Here is a 13,145-nt window from a genome sequence, read left to right as displayed (position 1 = left end):
CCGAAGTTATTCCTTTCAAATTATCGTTAGAGCGCATTTGCCATAAATATGAAATTGAAAATGCCAAAATTTAAAGCGAAATATCATAATTTCGGATCGAAAGTATAAATTTCGAAATTTTCCGTGTGAAAAATTGTCCTAATTTTGGAATTCTGTGTTTCAGCTCAAAAAAACTGCATGTTTCATTACTTTATCAGTAGAGCGCACTTGCTTGTTTTCCAATTCAAAGTGCTCGGTTAAGCGTAACAAAGTTTTAAATGCGCTCTACCGCACAACGTCATCAAACTCGCCCTATTTACTAAATTTCATTTATTTCTAAACAAGGGAAAGTGCGCTCTGTTGCACAAAATCACATTTTTATGAAATTGTCAATGGAGCGCACTTTCTACAGCTTGTTTAGCTCGAAAAAAAAACTCAAATTTTTTGAGCATAGCTTCCGGCTACGTGTGACTAAATACGCTCTATTGATAATCTGATGGAAATTTCAATTTTTCACATCAGATTAGCATTAGAGCGCATTTGTCACAATTTCGTCACGCCAAATTCAAATTTTTCGAAAAAAAAACCCTTTTTTCTATTCTTTCGCGTAACCTCTGCCCCCATCACTCCCAAATTCCAATTTTCTCCAAAAATAATTCATTTTTCGCCATTTCCCTCTCAAAAATAGCAAAAAATCAATGAAACTCGTGCTAGCATCAGTATTATCAGTGGTTTTGATCGTCTCGAACGCCAATTCGGTCGACGGCGACGTTCAATGCGGGAATAACAAGTTCTGTCCGGTCGGATTCAAGTATGTCTGTCGCTCCGTGTGTCCGGATGTCCGAAAATTCAATTTCAGACCATTTCGATCGCCTCAACCGTCCAATGAATACCAACTTCTACGGAGATCTGCTCTACGGGTGGCTTCAATCACAAGCGGGAAGCTAGTGGGGATTCTGAGGTGCGCTCTATTGAGAAAAGTGGAAGTGCGCTCTATTGAGAACAATTGAAAAATTGAGCATAGCTTCCGCCTTCGCTTGGCTAAACGCGCTCTATTGATAATCTGTATGAAAACTGTGGTATTTCTATCAAAAAAATCACAATTTTCACACAATTATCAATAGAGCGCTTTTGCCATTTCAGTTCACGACTCGACGAATGGATGATAAATCTCAACGATTTCTGTTATGACGATACAATCGGTTTCATTCTCGACGAGAATGTCTTTGACTACGTTGTCAGTTGTGTTTGGACGGGCGCTTCACAATTCGGACAGTGTCAGGCGGTGCCGGAGAAATACTCGAAGAAACCGTATTATTATGTGGATCCGGAAGAGTGGTATCACAAATTGACGGTGGGTGGATGATGTAAATGCGCTCTAAAGCAAATTCTAGTAAAAATTCCGGAATTTTCACGTAATTTTCACCAGATTAGCATTAGGGCGCAGTTTCTGACCGACGTGATCAGTAGAGGGCAATTGCCTTTTGATCCCAAAGTTTACTAATGCGCTCTACCGCACGAAGTCAAACAAATGATAAAAATTCTTATCTGCGCAAAGAAAATGCGCTCTATTGTACAAAATGGTCACAGCTTTTTCAATAGAGCGTACTTTCTTCAGCTTGAAATTGAAAATTCGGGCATAGCTTCCGTCTACGCGTGACTAAACGCGCTCTATTGATAATCTGGTGAAACGCTTTTCATTAGATTATCAATAGAGCGCATTTGCCACAATTTGAATCGCCAAAATTCACAATTTTTAGTGTTGATTTTCAGACGGTCTGTAAACGCACTCTCTTGACAATCAAGTGAAAACTTCGGGATTTTTACGGAATTTTCACTAGATTAGCATTAGAGCGCATTTTCTGCAGCATTCAATCTATAATTCCGACTAACCTAGCTTGAAATTAAAAATTTGGGCATAGCTTCCGCCTACGCGTGACTAAATGCGCTCTATTGATAATCTGATGAAACGGTTTTCACCAGATTATCATTAGAGCGCATTTGCCACATTTGGAATATTCCAGACGGTGCGTAACGCTCTCGGATGCAACGGATTGATTCGAAAGGATTCGGATTCCAGAAAATCGAACACAACCACTAAACTCTCGGCCAAAAACTACAGTACCCCCTACTACTACCACCGTCGATCGCACTTCAATCCCCATTTGAATCGATTTGATCTACGCGAGAAGTCGGAATTGTTCATTTGTAATGAGAGATGTATTCAAGGAGGCATATCGTATATTGCGATGGTCATAGTGATTTTGACATTGGCCGTTTCGTTTATGAAGAATTGTTTGGAAATGCATGATTAGTGGTGGAGGAGGAGAAGGAGAGATCTCCATTTGACGCGAATTATAAACTTTTTTTGATAAAAAATTTGAAATTTTCAGACATTTTAAACTATTTTCGACTATATTCTCATTAGAGCGCATTTGCCATAAAACTGAAAATTTGGGCATAGCTTCCGCCTACGCGTGACTAAATGCGCTCTATTGATAATCTATTGAAAAATGAGGTATTTAGGAGGAAAATACCGCAATTTTCACTAGATTAGCATTAGAGCGCATTTGCCACAATATGGAATTGAAAGAATTCCCCAAAAGTGGGATTTTTCGCCAAAAACTATGTTTGTCTGTCTGTTTGTGAATCCGGATGTCCAAACTTTATAATTTTGGAGAGATTATCAAAAAATAGACTTTCTGAGGAATAAGAAGTTCGCTCCTATGATAATTTTATGAAAATTTCACATTTTTCGCTAAAAAAACGGTTTTCGAGTAAAGTTATCAATAGAGCGCGTTTGCCACATAGCAGAACACGTATTTTTCAAAAATCCGATCAAAATCAATAAATTCCACCCGGAAAATGAAAATTTGAGCATAGCTTCCGCCTACGCTTGGCTAAATGCGCTCTATTGATAATCTGGTGAAAATTCCTCACTAGATTATCATTAGAACGCATTTGCCACAATTAGAGAATTCTAAGCACTTTCAAATCGATTTTGACTGAAAAATCGCCGATTTTCAGCGTTTTTCAGCGATTTTCAGTCAAAATTCCACGTTTTCTTTCATTTTTTGGACTAAAAATCAGATTTTTTGTATCACCTTTGTCTTATTCTGTTTCGCCAACTCGACTTTCGCCAACTCAGCCGACTTGACTTCATACACGATTTTGTTCCGCTTCTCAAGTACGTCACCGGCCAATTCGAACAATTCGACACCCAATAAATCGATTAATTCACATTGAATATCGTTATCCGATCGGGATGAACACAACATTTCCAGAAGATTTTGGAGAATTGTCTGGAAATGGCATTTTTTATCCCAAAAACTGGATTTTTCAGTGAAAAACTGAAGAAAAATCGTTTAAAATTGATGTTTTTAACGGGATTTTCGATATGGAGCTCTGTCTGTGTGTCCGGATATCCGGATGTCCATTTTAAGCTAAAGTTTTGGATAAAAATTGATTTTTCGCTGAAATAATGCATTTTTTTCGTGGCTGAACCCGAAAAAAACGTCAAAAACTACAATTTTTAGAGAATTTTTCGATTTCAAGCTGTCTGTCTGTAGATCTGTAATGTCTGGATGTCCAGATGTCCAAAATACCATTTTTCAGTTGATTTCTGAGGGAAAATTTTGGGTTTTGAGGCTAGAAATGTGATTTTTGCGGAGAAAAAAAGAATTTTTAGCCAAAAAAACCAATTTTTGAGTGGAAAAATGAAATTTTTCACTAAAATTGAATACTTTGGCACTAAAAATCAGGTTTTCCGCCGGATTTTTGCGTTGAAAATCGTACTTTTTGAGATCGATAACCTCAAAAAGGCAAAAAATGATTGAAATCCAACTTTTAACTGTCTATCTGTCTGTCTGTATGTCCGAATGTCCAAAGCTTGATTTTTAGAGCGTCTCGAGCACATTCATGATAAAAATTCCATTTTTGTAGAGAAAAACAGCATTTTGAACAAAAAACTTTCAATGTTTGAACAAAATAATCGAATTTTCATGTGAAATACTAAAAATGCTTTAAAAATTGAGTTTTGGACATCCGGACATACAGACAGACAGATAGACAGTTAAAACTTGGATTTCAATCATTTTTTTGCTTTTTTGAGCTTATTGAACTCAAAAAGTAATATTTGGACACAAAATCCGGCGGAAACCCTGATTTTCAGTGCCAAATCTTTCATTTTAGTGAAAAATTTCAATTTTTGACTAAAATATTCAATTTTTTTCTGTTAAAAGTGCTGTTTTCTCTTCAAAAATCCCATTTTTAGCTTCAAAACTGAAGATTTCCGTCAGAAATCTATTCAAAAATAGCATTCCGGACACCTGGACATCCAGACACACAGATTTACAGACAGACAGCTTGAAATCGAAAAATTCCCAAAAAACTGTAGTTTTTGACGATTTTTTCGTGTTGAACCTCCGAAAAATTAATTTTTATCTTAAAATTTCTTATTTTTAGTGCCAAAACTGCTTAAAAATTTCGAAAAAAAAATTTTTTTTGGAAATTTTTTTTTTTGGAAAATAGGAAAACTTTAGAGCGTCTATCTGTGTGTCTGTATGTCCGGATGTCCAAAAACTCAATTTTTAGAGCATTTTGAACATTTCACATGCTAATAATGCCATTTTTAGACTTAAAACCCAATTTTTAGTTCTAAAATTTTGAGTTTTTGCTAAAATTTCAAAGTTTTGTCCATTTTTTTTCCAATTTTTTTACTTTAGAATTTCTTATCCCTTCCGTTTACATGCTAAAAATGCAGTTTTTGCTTTAAAATTTCGCAAAAAAAATTTTTTTTTTGAGGAAAAATGTTTTTCTCGATTTTCGACTCCAAAATTCACCTCAATAGTATCAGGAAAATAGAGTCTTAATGTGTCAGTAATCGGTTGTAAAATACTACCACCACCCGACGTGCTAGGCACTTCAGGCAGTGACATCGGCTCTTCGCCCGACGAAAAATTCGCCGTTTCCGCATCGGAATTCGGCCATTCGAGGAATTCTGAATCCATCTGAAGCCGAATATTCTGACGGTAACTGGCGACTCGTGGGGGCGCTGGGGGATCTGGAAAGAAATTTTTCAAAAAAATTTTTTTTTCAAAAATTAACTCTTACCATCTCCAATTCGTTCGATATAGTCGAGAAGATCCATTTTCTTCTTTACCAAGTTTTTTAGATACTGAAAAATCAAAAAATTACAAAAAAAAGAGATTTTTCTCAAATAAAAGCAGAAGAACAGAAGAAACTGTCCCAATATTGCTTCGAATTTCGCAATTTTTTAAAAATCAATAATTATAGCTTCAAAACATCTTTATTTGATTAAAAAACATTTAAAAATAGATATTCATTAATTTTCAGAATGTTATATTCTTTAATTTTCTATTTTAAGCGTTCTAAATGGTCCGTGGCCTGGTGGCCGAGGATTTTTTTATTTTTCTAGTCCCCCGACCCATTTTTTGGCGGTTTTGACTCTTGGAAAGTCTGTTTTCTAGTTTTTATTCATAGAAATTGGTCAAAAATTGGTCTAAAATTGAATAAAAACAATAAAAATTACAGTATCCCTCTAATAATTAAAGGCGCATACCAAAAATCGATAGGTTGGATCTCGCCACGAGAACCGTACCTCGTGGAGGGTTTTTGAAAAATAATTATTTGTTTTCTGTTGTTTTTTGGAGTTTCCGACTGATTTTTAGCCGATTTTCATGATTTTTCAATGTTTTTAGTGGAAAAAATCGAATTTTAATCAATTTTTCAGTCAAAAATCGGGGTTTTCCCAGTCAAAACCATCGATTTTTGATGATTTTGAGACTAGACCCGGTTTTTAATCGAAAATCTCGTTTTTTTGCGGAAATTCTTGGTTTGAGATTAGTTTTTTTGTTGAAAAATCGATTTCCGCTCAATTTTTCAGTCAAAAACTATATTTTTCAAGCCGGAACCCTTGATTTTCACACGAAACTCGTTTCAGATTGATTTTTCCATTAAAAAATCCATTTTACCTAATTCTTCCGTTTTTTTTACCTAATTTTAGTTGGAAAAATTGATTTTAGCTCAATTTTTCAATAAAAAACACATTTTTTGACCTAGAAATCATGTTTTTACACCATCCTGCGAAAATTTTTGATTTCTGCATATTTCCAGCTGTAAAAAATTGTTTTTAAACTCGATTTTTATGTAAAAAATCCCGTTTTTTCTTCATTTTTCTCACATATTCACCCGAAAACTCTTGAGTTTCCCAATTTCCAGCCAAAAAATGGATTCAACATTCACAAAAGAGGACGGCGAGGAGACACAAGTGATCGATGACGTGGCGAATGAAGTCGTCGTTCCGTCAGAAGTCGTTCCGATTCAGAAGACGGAACAGCAGAAAATGCAACAGTTCTTTATGGGATTCTCGAGAGCCGAGATTATTGTGATGAAGCACACGGTGAAATATCTCACTGAGACTATGGAGAGATTGTTGTACTCTAATGGTACGGCCATTTTGGAGCTGAAAATGATTGAAAATCGGATTTTTGAACCTTTTGTTCTAATAAAAATGACTAAAAATCGGGTTTTTAAGCCTTTTTTTAAGTAAAAAAGTCCAAAATTTGATAAAAATCACAAATTTTAACATGAAAAGTCAGTTTTTGGCTCAAAAACCTAGTTTTTAAACCGAAAATCTTGGTTTTGAGGCTCTAAAATTACGTTTCTGTCCAAAATCAAGATTTCAGCTCAAGAATCCATTTGCTATGGCGTTTTTGTGCTGAAAATGCTAGAAAATTGTCAAAATCCGACAAAAATCCAATTTTAAAAGCTTTTTTCGGTAAAAATGACCAAAATCGATTGAAAACTCGGTTTTTGTCACCAAAATATGAGTTTTTAGCAGAAAATTGCTTTTTTCTGACCAAAAATCCGATTTTAGACCAAAAAAGGCCAGTGAATGCAGTGAAATATCTCACTGAGACTATGGAGAGATTGTTGTATTCTAATGGTACGGCCATTTTGGAGCTGAAAATGATTGAAAATCGCCAAAATCCGACAAAAATCGGGTTTTTTAGCTGTTTTTTTTTGGTAAAATTGACCAAAAATCGACTAAAAACACATTTTTTCACTTGAAAAAAACCTGAAAAATTGAATTTTTCAGTCGGGAATCCCCAAAAAAGTCAATTTTAACCCCAAATCCTTATTGTCAGCGAAAACATCACGTTTCAGTCAAACATCCATTCTTTATGGCGTTTTTGCGCTGAAATGATTGAAAATGGTCGAAATTTGATTAAAATCGAATTTTGAGCCGTTTTTTGGTAAAAAATGACCAAAAATCGATGAAAACACAATTTTGCTCCTGAAAAGTCGGTTTTTGGCTCAAAACCCGGGTTTTGAACCCAAAAATCTCGATTTTGAGGCGCTGAAACCCGTTTCACATGAAAAATTCTCGTATTTCCCAAATTTTAGTAGCAAAAATTCGAATTTCTGCTCAAAAGCCTCGATTTTCTATTCCAAAAATCATGTTTCGACTCAAAAATTCAAATTTTTCGCCGGAAAACTCGATTTTTGTCACCAAAACACGAGTTTTTAAACGGAAATTTGCTTATTTCTGACCAAAGATTTGATTGTAACCCATTTTTCCTTCGATTTTCGAATCAAAAACTCTTTTTCTCGTGCGGAAACCTTTCAAAAAATCAATTTTCAACCCAAAATACTTATTTTCAGCGTAAAAACTTTTAAAGCACACATTTTTGATTGAAAAATGCGTTTTTCACACCCAAAAACCAAAATTTTGATCCAAATTGCCATTTTTCACTTTAAAATTTCCAGAATTCGAGGTCCGCCGCTGTGCGACCGGAGAGATTGTCTCCCAAGGTCGTTGCCACGTGAACGGAGCAATGAACGGAAATGGGGGCGGAGCTTCGGATGAAGAAGTTCAAAAACTACTAAAAGAGAGAGACGCAGCACGTTCGGAAGCTGAGAAATTGCATGCGAACTATGCGACACTATACGCTGCGTATAATCAAGTGAGAGAGGCGGCGAACGATATTCGAACGGAATTCGAGGATGCCCGCGAGAAATTGAAATTGGCGACTGCCGAGATTGACGAGTGGCAAGTCAAGTTTATGTCCATCAAGGAGAATGCGACCAACGAGTTGGAGAGGTACTGTTTTATAGAGAAAATTTCAGCTGAAAAGCTCCAAATTTTCGTCAAAATCCGACTAAAATCGGGTTTCTGCACCGTTTCTGAGTGAAAAATGACCAAAAATTGATGAAAAACACAAATTCTGCCTTGAAACATTGAAAAATCTGAATTTCCCCTCATTTTGTGGTATTTTTCGACAAATATATCAATTCTGGGAGCACAAAATGACTCGAGAAGGATTAAAGAGCTGTGCGTTCTAACCCGTGGCCTAGAAACCCGAAATGGGAAAATTCAGCCAGCTTATTGAACTATTCAGTTGTGTCAAATGCGCTGCTCCAATGAAAAATTGGAGTTTTTACACCAAAAACAGTTTTTTTAGCTCAAAAATTGCGGAAAACCTGTGGCAAATGCGCTCTAAAGATAATCGGATGTGAAAATTCTGTGTAAAGCACGGAATTTTCACACCGATTATCAATAGAGCGCATTTAGTCACGCGTAGGCGGAAGCTATGCCCAAATTTTCCGTTTTTCAACCCTATTTTGAATTCGAAAGGGATGCGAATGCGCTTTAATGACAATATTAGCTCTGAATGGTTATTTCTAGTTAACATTGATAAATACGAGTTAAAATATCAATTTTCTCGAAAAACGGTTAATTTTATGCTCCAAAATTGATATTTTTACTCGAAAATATCACAAAATGAGCGATTTTCAATGTTTTTTGTGCAAATTCTGAGATTTTTCTCATTTTTTTTCATCAAAAATCGCTTGGCGCGTTACAGCATAGAAAAATCAACCTGGCGCACTTTTGACGCGTTCTAAAGCGCAAAAATGATCTGAACATTTTTCTGAGATGACAATGAGCAGATTCGGAGTCTCTTTGACTCTTTTAGAGCCATTTTTTGCACCGAAATCATTGTTTTTACTCAAAAAAATTCACAAAATGAGCGAAAACCCGGATTTTTTATATGAAAATTAAGAGATTTTTCTCAGTTTTTACGTCAAAATTCCCATTTTTCCAAAAAAAAATTTTGCAGAGCGTCTCGAGAATACGAAGACTTGGTGCAGAATCACGAGGAAAATGTGAAGGGACTCCGGCTTCGCGCGAAACGACACGCCATCGAGTTGAGCAGTAAAAATGAGGAAATCGATGTGTTGAAGAAACGAGTCGAAGAGCTCTCGGCGATTTGTGATCAATTGATTGAAGACGTCGATTTGAGTGATCAGATGTCTGCTGTCTCCATGGATGCTTAATTTCTTTATTGATTTTTATCAATTTTTACTGATTTTTTCCATGTTTTTGTGTCAAAAATCAGCGATTTTGGGGGTTTTTTGATGGGAAATGGGTCGTAAATTGTCATTTTTTGCTTTTTTCTAGGTTTTTAGGGTTTTTCTAGCTGAAAATTGGATTTTTGGTGTGAAAATTCATCAAAAAATTGGATTTTTGTCACCGAAAACCTGATTTTCAGCTAGAAAAATGCATTTTCGACTATTTTTTTGCCAAAAAATGATCAAAATTCTTCATTTTTGGTAGAAAATAGTGAAAAATACATTTTTCTGGCTGAAAATATGATTTTCTTTGATGAAAATGGCTTAATATCATAATTTCCAGCCCAAAATCCGATTTTTCGACTTGTTTCTGTCTGAAAATTCGAAAAATTCACGATTTTCGACGATTTTTACACCGGAAATTCCATTTTTATGGCTTTTTCTAGTAATTTTCGAACTTTTTACATCGAAAATTGAGACGAATTTTCAGCGAATTCGCTGTAAAAATTTTGAAATTTTCAGTTCGAAAAGCTATTTTTCGTGGAAAATTAATGAAAAAATCGAATTTTCTGTCTAAAAATTGGCATTTTCCAGTAGAAAATTTCAATTTTTTCGTATTTTTGCCTAAAAATTTTAATATTTTCAGAAAAATTCGTCTAAAAATGCCAAAAATCCCATTTTTTCCCATCAAAAATCACTTTTTGGCTCCGCCCCCAACAATCCCTCGGCTCCGCCCACAATTCTTACGCATAGTATTACCCATCCCCGTCTTCTTCTTAAATTTATATACATCTATTTGCTGGTTTTATCCTTTTGGTTGTCGCTTTTAAGCCCCGCCCCCGGAAATCTCTCTTTTTCCATAATTTCCCCCCATTTTTAAGCCTAAATACTCGAATTTTTCCGATTTTTTTGGGATTTTTATTATAATTTTCTTTTTTTGTCACCCCCATACTGTATAATAACGAGAATTGAAATCACCCTATTGCATATGACAAGGAAAAAGTGGATTTCCCCCTTTTATTGCTTTAAGCCCCGCCCCCTTCACACCACGAAAAACCCGATTTCCAGATGAAAAAAGTGGAAATTCTGAAAACTTCGTCCACCACTTCGTCGAAAAAATCAATGGCCACTCGAAGCAAAAGTCCCCCGGCGGCAACGATGACAAACGGTCCAAAATAGCGATCAGATCCCGCCCACCCGGCGGAGGGGCGGAGCCTACGAATGAAAGAACGGTGTCACCACCACCACCACAAGAATTGATTATATCCAAATCGATGAAAGAATCGATTCGATTTTTGAATGATTTGGGAGAGATTACCGATGCGGTGGCGGTAAGGGCTGGAAAAATTGGCTGAAATTTGGCCACGCCCACTTTTTTTTGGCTAAATTGACAGTTTAGACACTGAAAATCGGCTTAGAATCGAAATGAGCGGAGAATTTCGGTGGAGCGCATTTGCATTAAAACAGATGAAACTGCGTCAAAAGCGCTCTACTGAAAAATTGCGGTTTTCACACCAAAACCTCTATTTTTAGCGGTTTTTAACAGGAAATTGCAGAAAACCTGTGGCAAATACGCTCTAATGATAATCTGACGTGAAAATCCCAGAATTTTCACTCAGGTTATCAATAGAGCGTATTTAGTCACGCGTAGGCGGAAGCTATGCCCAAAATTTTCAGTTCTCAAAGCCATTTTGAATTCAAAATTGATGCTAACGCGCTCTAATGACAATCTATAAGTTATTTTCAGGATCTCCTCACCACGAGCCCGAATTTCAATGTGATCTCCGCCATCGGCTCACAAGGAGCCGGTAAATCGACTATATTGAGTATGCTGGCTGGAAATAATTCCAGACAAATGTATAGGTATGGGAGAATGGGGGGAAATGGCTGAAAATCTGACAAAAATGCTGAAAATCCCTGAAAATCGCTAAAAATAGCTTAAAATCGGCGGTTTTTTGGTCAAAATCGAATTAAAAGTGATCCAACTGTGGCAAGTGCGCCCTAATGGTAATTTTGCGGAAAATTCTCAGAATTTTCACCCGGATTACCAATAGAGCGCATTTAGTCACGCGTAGGCGGAAGCTATGCTCAAATTTTCATTTTTCCAACTCAAATTTCAGCGATTTTGAGGTGTGTTGTGGCAAACGCGCTCCGTTGATAATTTGTTAAAAATCGCGAGTTTTTACACTCAAAAACTGCTTTTTCTCTAAAATTTATCAAAACTTGTGGCAAATGCGCTTTAATGATAATCAGGTGTGAAAATCGCGAACCTTACACATCGAATATCAATAGAGCGCATTTAGCCTAGCGTAGTATTGCGGTTTTTACACTCAAAAACTAATTTTGAGCTTAAAACTGATTAAAACCTGTGGCAAATGCGCTCTAATGATAATCTGATGTGAAAATTTCGGTTTTTTGATCCCAAAAACCGGGTTTTCGCCAGATTATCAATAGAGCGCATTTAGTCACGCGTAGGCGGAAGCTATGCTCAATTTTTCATTTCGATTTTCTCCAGAGAATACGTATTCCGTCCGGTATCGCGTGAAGCCAACGAACAATCGCGTCATCAAACGATTCAAATCGACATTTACATCGTTAATCACACGATTTTTCTCGATTGTCAACCGATGCACAGTTTCTCAATAATGGAGGGACTGCCGAAGTTACGAGGTGGTCGGATGGATGACGTCACCGCGCATTCTGATGTAAGCGGCTGGAAAATTCTGGAAAATTCTGGAAATTTTGAGGTTTTTTGGCCCAAAAATCACTTTTTTAGGCCAAAAACGGCAAATTTTCACGATTTTTACACCTAAAATTCCCAATTTTTTTTTTCCAGACGCTCCGCCTCACCGCCTTCCTACTGTACATCTGTCATACTGTACTTGTCGTCTCGGAGACACATTTCGACAAACGGGTCATTGATACCATTAGAACGGCGGAACAGATCCGCCCATTCTTATCACAATTCAAACCGAAAATTTCGATTGAAAGGAAGACGAATTTGAGTGGGTTTTGTTGGCAAACGCGCTCTATTGAGAATTTTGGGAAAATTTGGAATTTTTACGCAGAAAAACGGCAAAATTGTGACAAAATGCGTTCTAATGATAATTTGGTGTGAAAATTTCGGTTTTTTAATCCCAAAAACCGTTTTTTCGCCAGATGATCAATAGAGCGCGTTTAGTCACGCGTACGCGGAAGCTATGCCCGAATTTTCATTTTTTGTTTCCAGTATTCATAAAAACGAAATGCGGCTCAATCGACCTGGCCCCTACAGTAATCCGTGAACGTGAGCAACTTCTTCGACTCGTTTTCCGTGATTCGAAATGGTTGAAATTGTCGGATGACCCGTTCAAAGTTCTCGTGATTCTCGAAGAAATACGAGTCCGTCGGGAACATTTATATGAGGAAAATGACGATTCGATGATTAAAGAAGATTTGATTTTGAATGAATTCGACGAACAAATCGCGAATTTACGTGTGGAATTGCAGAAGAATCGACAGAATTTTACAGTGGAAAATGGAGCGATGGATGAGAAGAAATGGTAGAAAATAGCGGTTTTTAACACAAAATAGCTGAAAATCTGTGGCAAGTGCGCTCTAATGATAATCTGGTGTGAAAATTTCGGTTTTTTACCCCAAAAATCCGGATTTTCACTTAGATTATCAATAGAGCGCGTTTAGTCACGCGTAGGCGGAAGCTATGCCCAAATTTTCATTTTCAGCATATTTTGAGTTCCATTTGACGAAATTTTTAACTATTTTGAAATCGAATATGTTGTGAATGCGCTCTA

The 13,145-nt window shown here is 36.5% G+C and overlaps 4 protein-coding genes across 4 annotated transcripts; 3 read left to right on the top strand and 1 right to left on the bottom strand.

The window, feature by feature from the left end:
• Positions 1–677: 677 nt before the first annotated feature.
• GCK72_003863 (uncharacterized protein) lies at positions 678–2,294 on the top strand (the record flags this gene model as incomplete). Its single annotated transcript, XM_003100260.2, has 4 exons — positions 678–790; positions 839–940; positions 1,123–1,333; positions 2,004–2,294. 4 exons carry the CDS (start codon positions 678–680, stop codon positions 2,292–2,294), a joined length of 717 nt encoding a protein of 238 aa, XP_003100308.2.
• Positions 2,295–3,065: 771 nt separating this feature from the next.
• GCK72_003862 (uncharacterized protein) lies at positions 3,066–5,128 on the bottom strand (the record flags this gene model as incomplete). Its single annotated transcript, XM_053724292.1, has 3 exons — positions 3,066–3,281; positions 4,821–5,041; positions 5,092–5,128. 3 exons carry the CDS (start codon positions 5,126–5,128, stop codon positions 3,066–3,068), a joined length of 474 nt encoding a protein of 157 aa, XP_053588486.1.
• Positions 5,129–6,226: 1,098 nt separating this feature from the next.
• On the top strand, positions 6,227–9,339 carry GCK72_003861 (uncharacterized protein; the record flags this gene model as incomplete). The annotated part of the gene is made up of 4 exons (XM_053724291.1): positions 6,227–6,446; positions 6,878–6,946; positions 7,771–8,104; positions 9,123–9,339. 4 exons carry the CDS (start codon positions 6,227–6,229, stop codon positions 9,337–9,339), a joined length of 840 nt encoding a protein of 279 aa, XP_053588485.1.
• Positions 9,340–10,628: 1,289 nt separating this feature from the next.
• GCK72_003860 (uncharacterized protein) lies at positions 10,629–12,900 on the top strand (the record flags this gene model as incomplete). Its single annotated transcript, XM_003100276.2, has 5 exons — positions 10,629–10,685; positions 11,102–11,217; positions 11,870–12,059; positions 12,191–12,359; positions 12,584–12,900. 5 exons carry the CDS (start codon positions 10,629–10,631, stop codon positions 12,898–12,900), a joined length of 849 nt encoding a protein of 282 aa, XP_003100324.2.
• Positions 12,901–13,145: the final 245 nt, after the last annotated feature.

This window comes from Caenorhabditis remanei, chromosome II (genome assembly GCF_010183535.1).
Source record: "Caenorhabditis remanei strain PX506 chromosome II, whole genome shotgun sequence".
NCBI classification, from domain to species: Eukaryota; Metazoa; Nematoda; class Chromadorea; order Rhabditida; family Rhabditidae; genus Caenorhabditis; species Caenorhabditis remanei.
The sequence above is the reverse complement of the archived record's forward strand: the minus strand, read 5'-3'. Positions and strand labels throughout refer to the sequence as shown.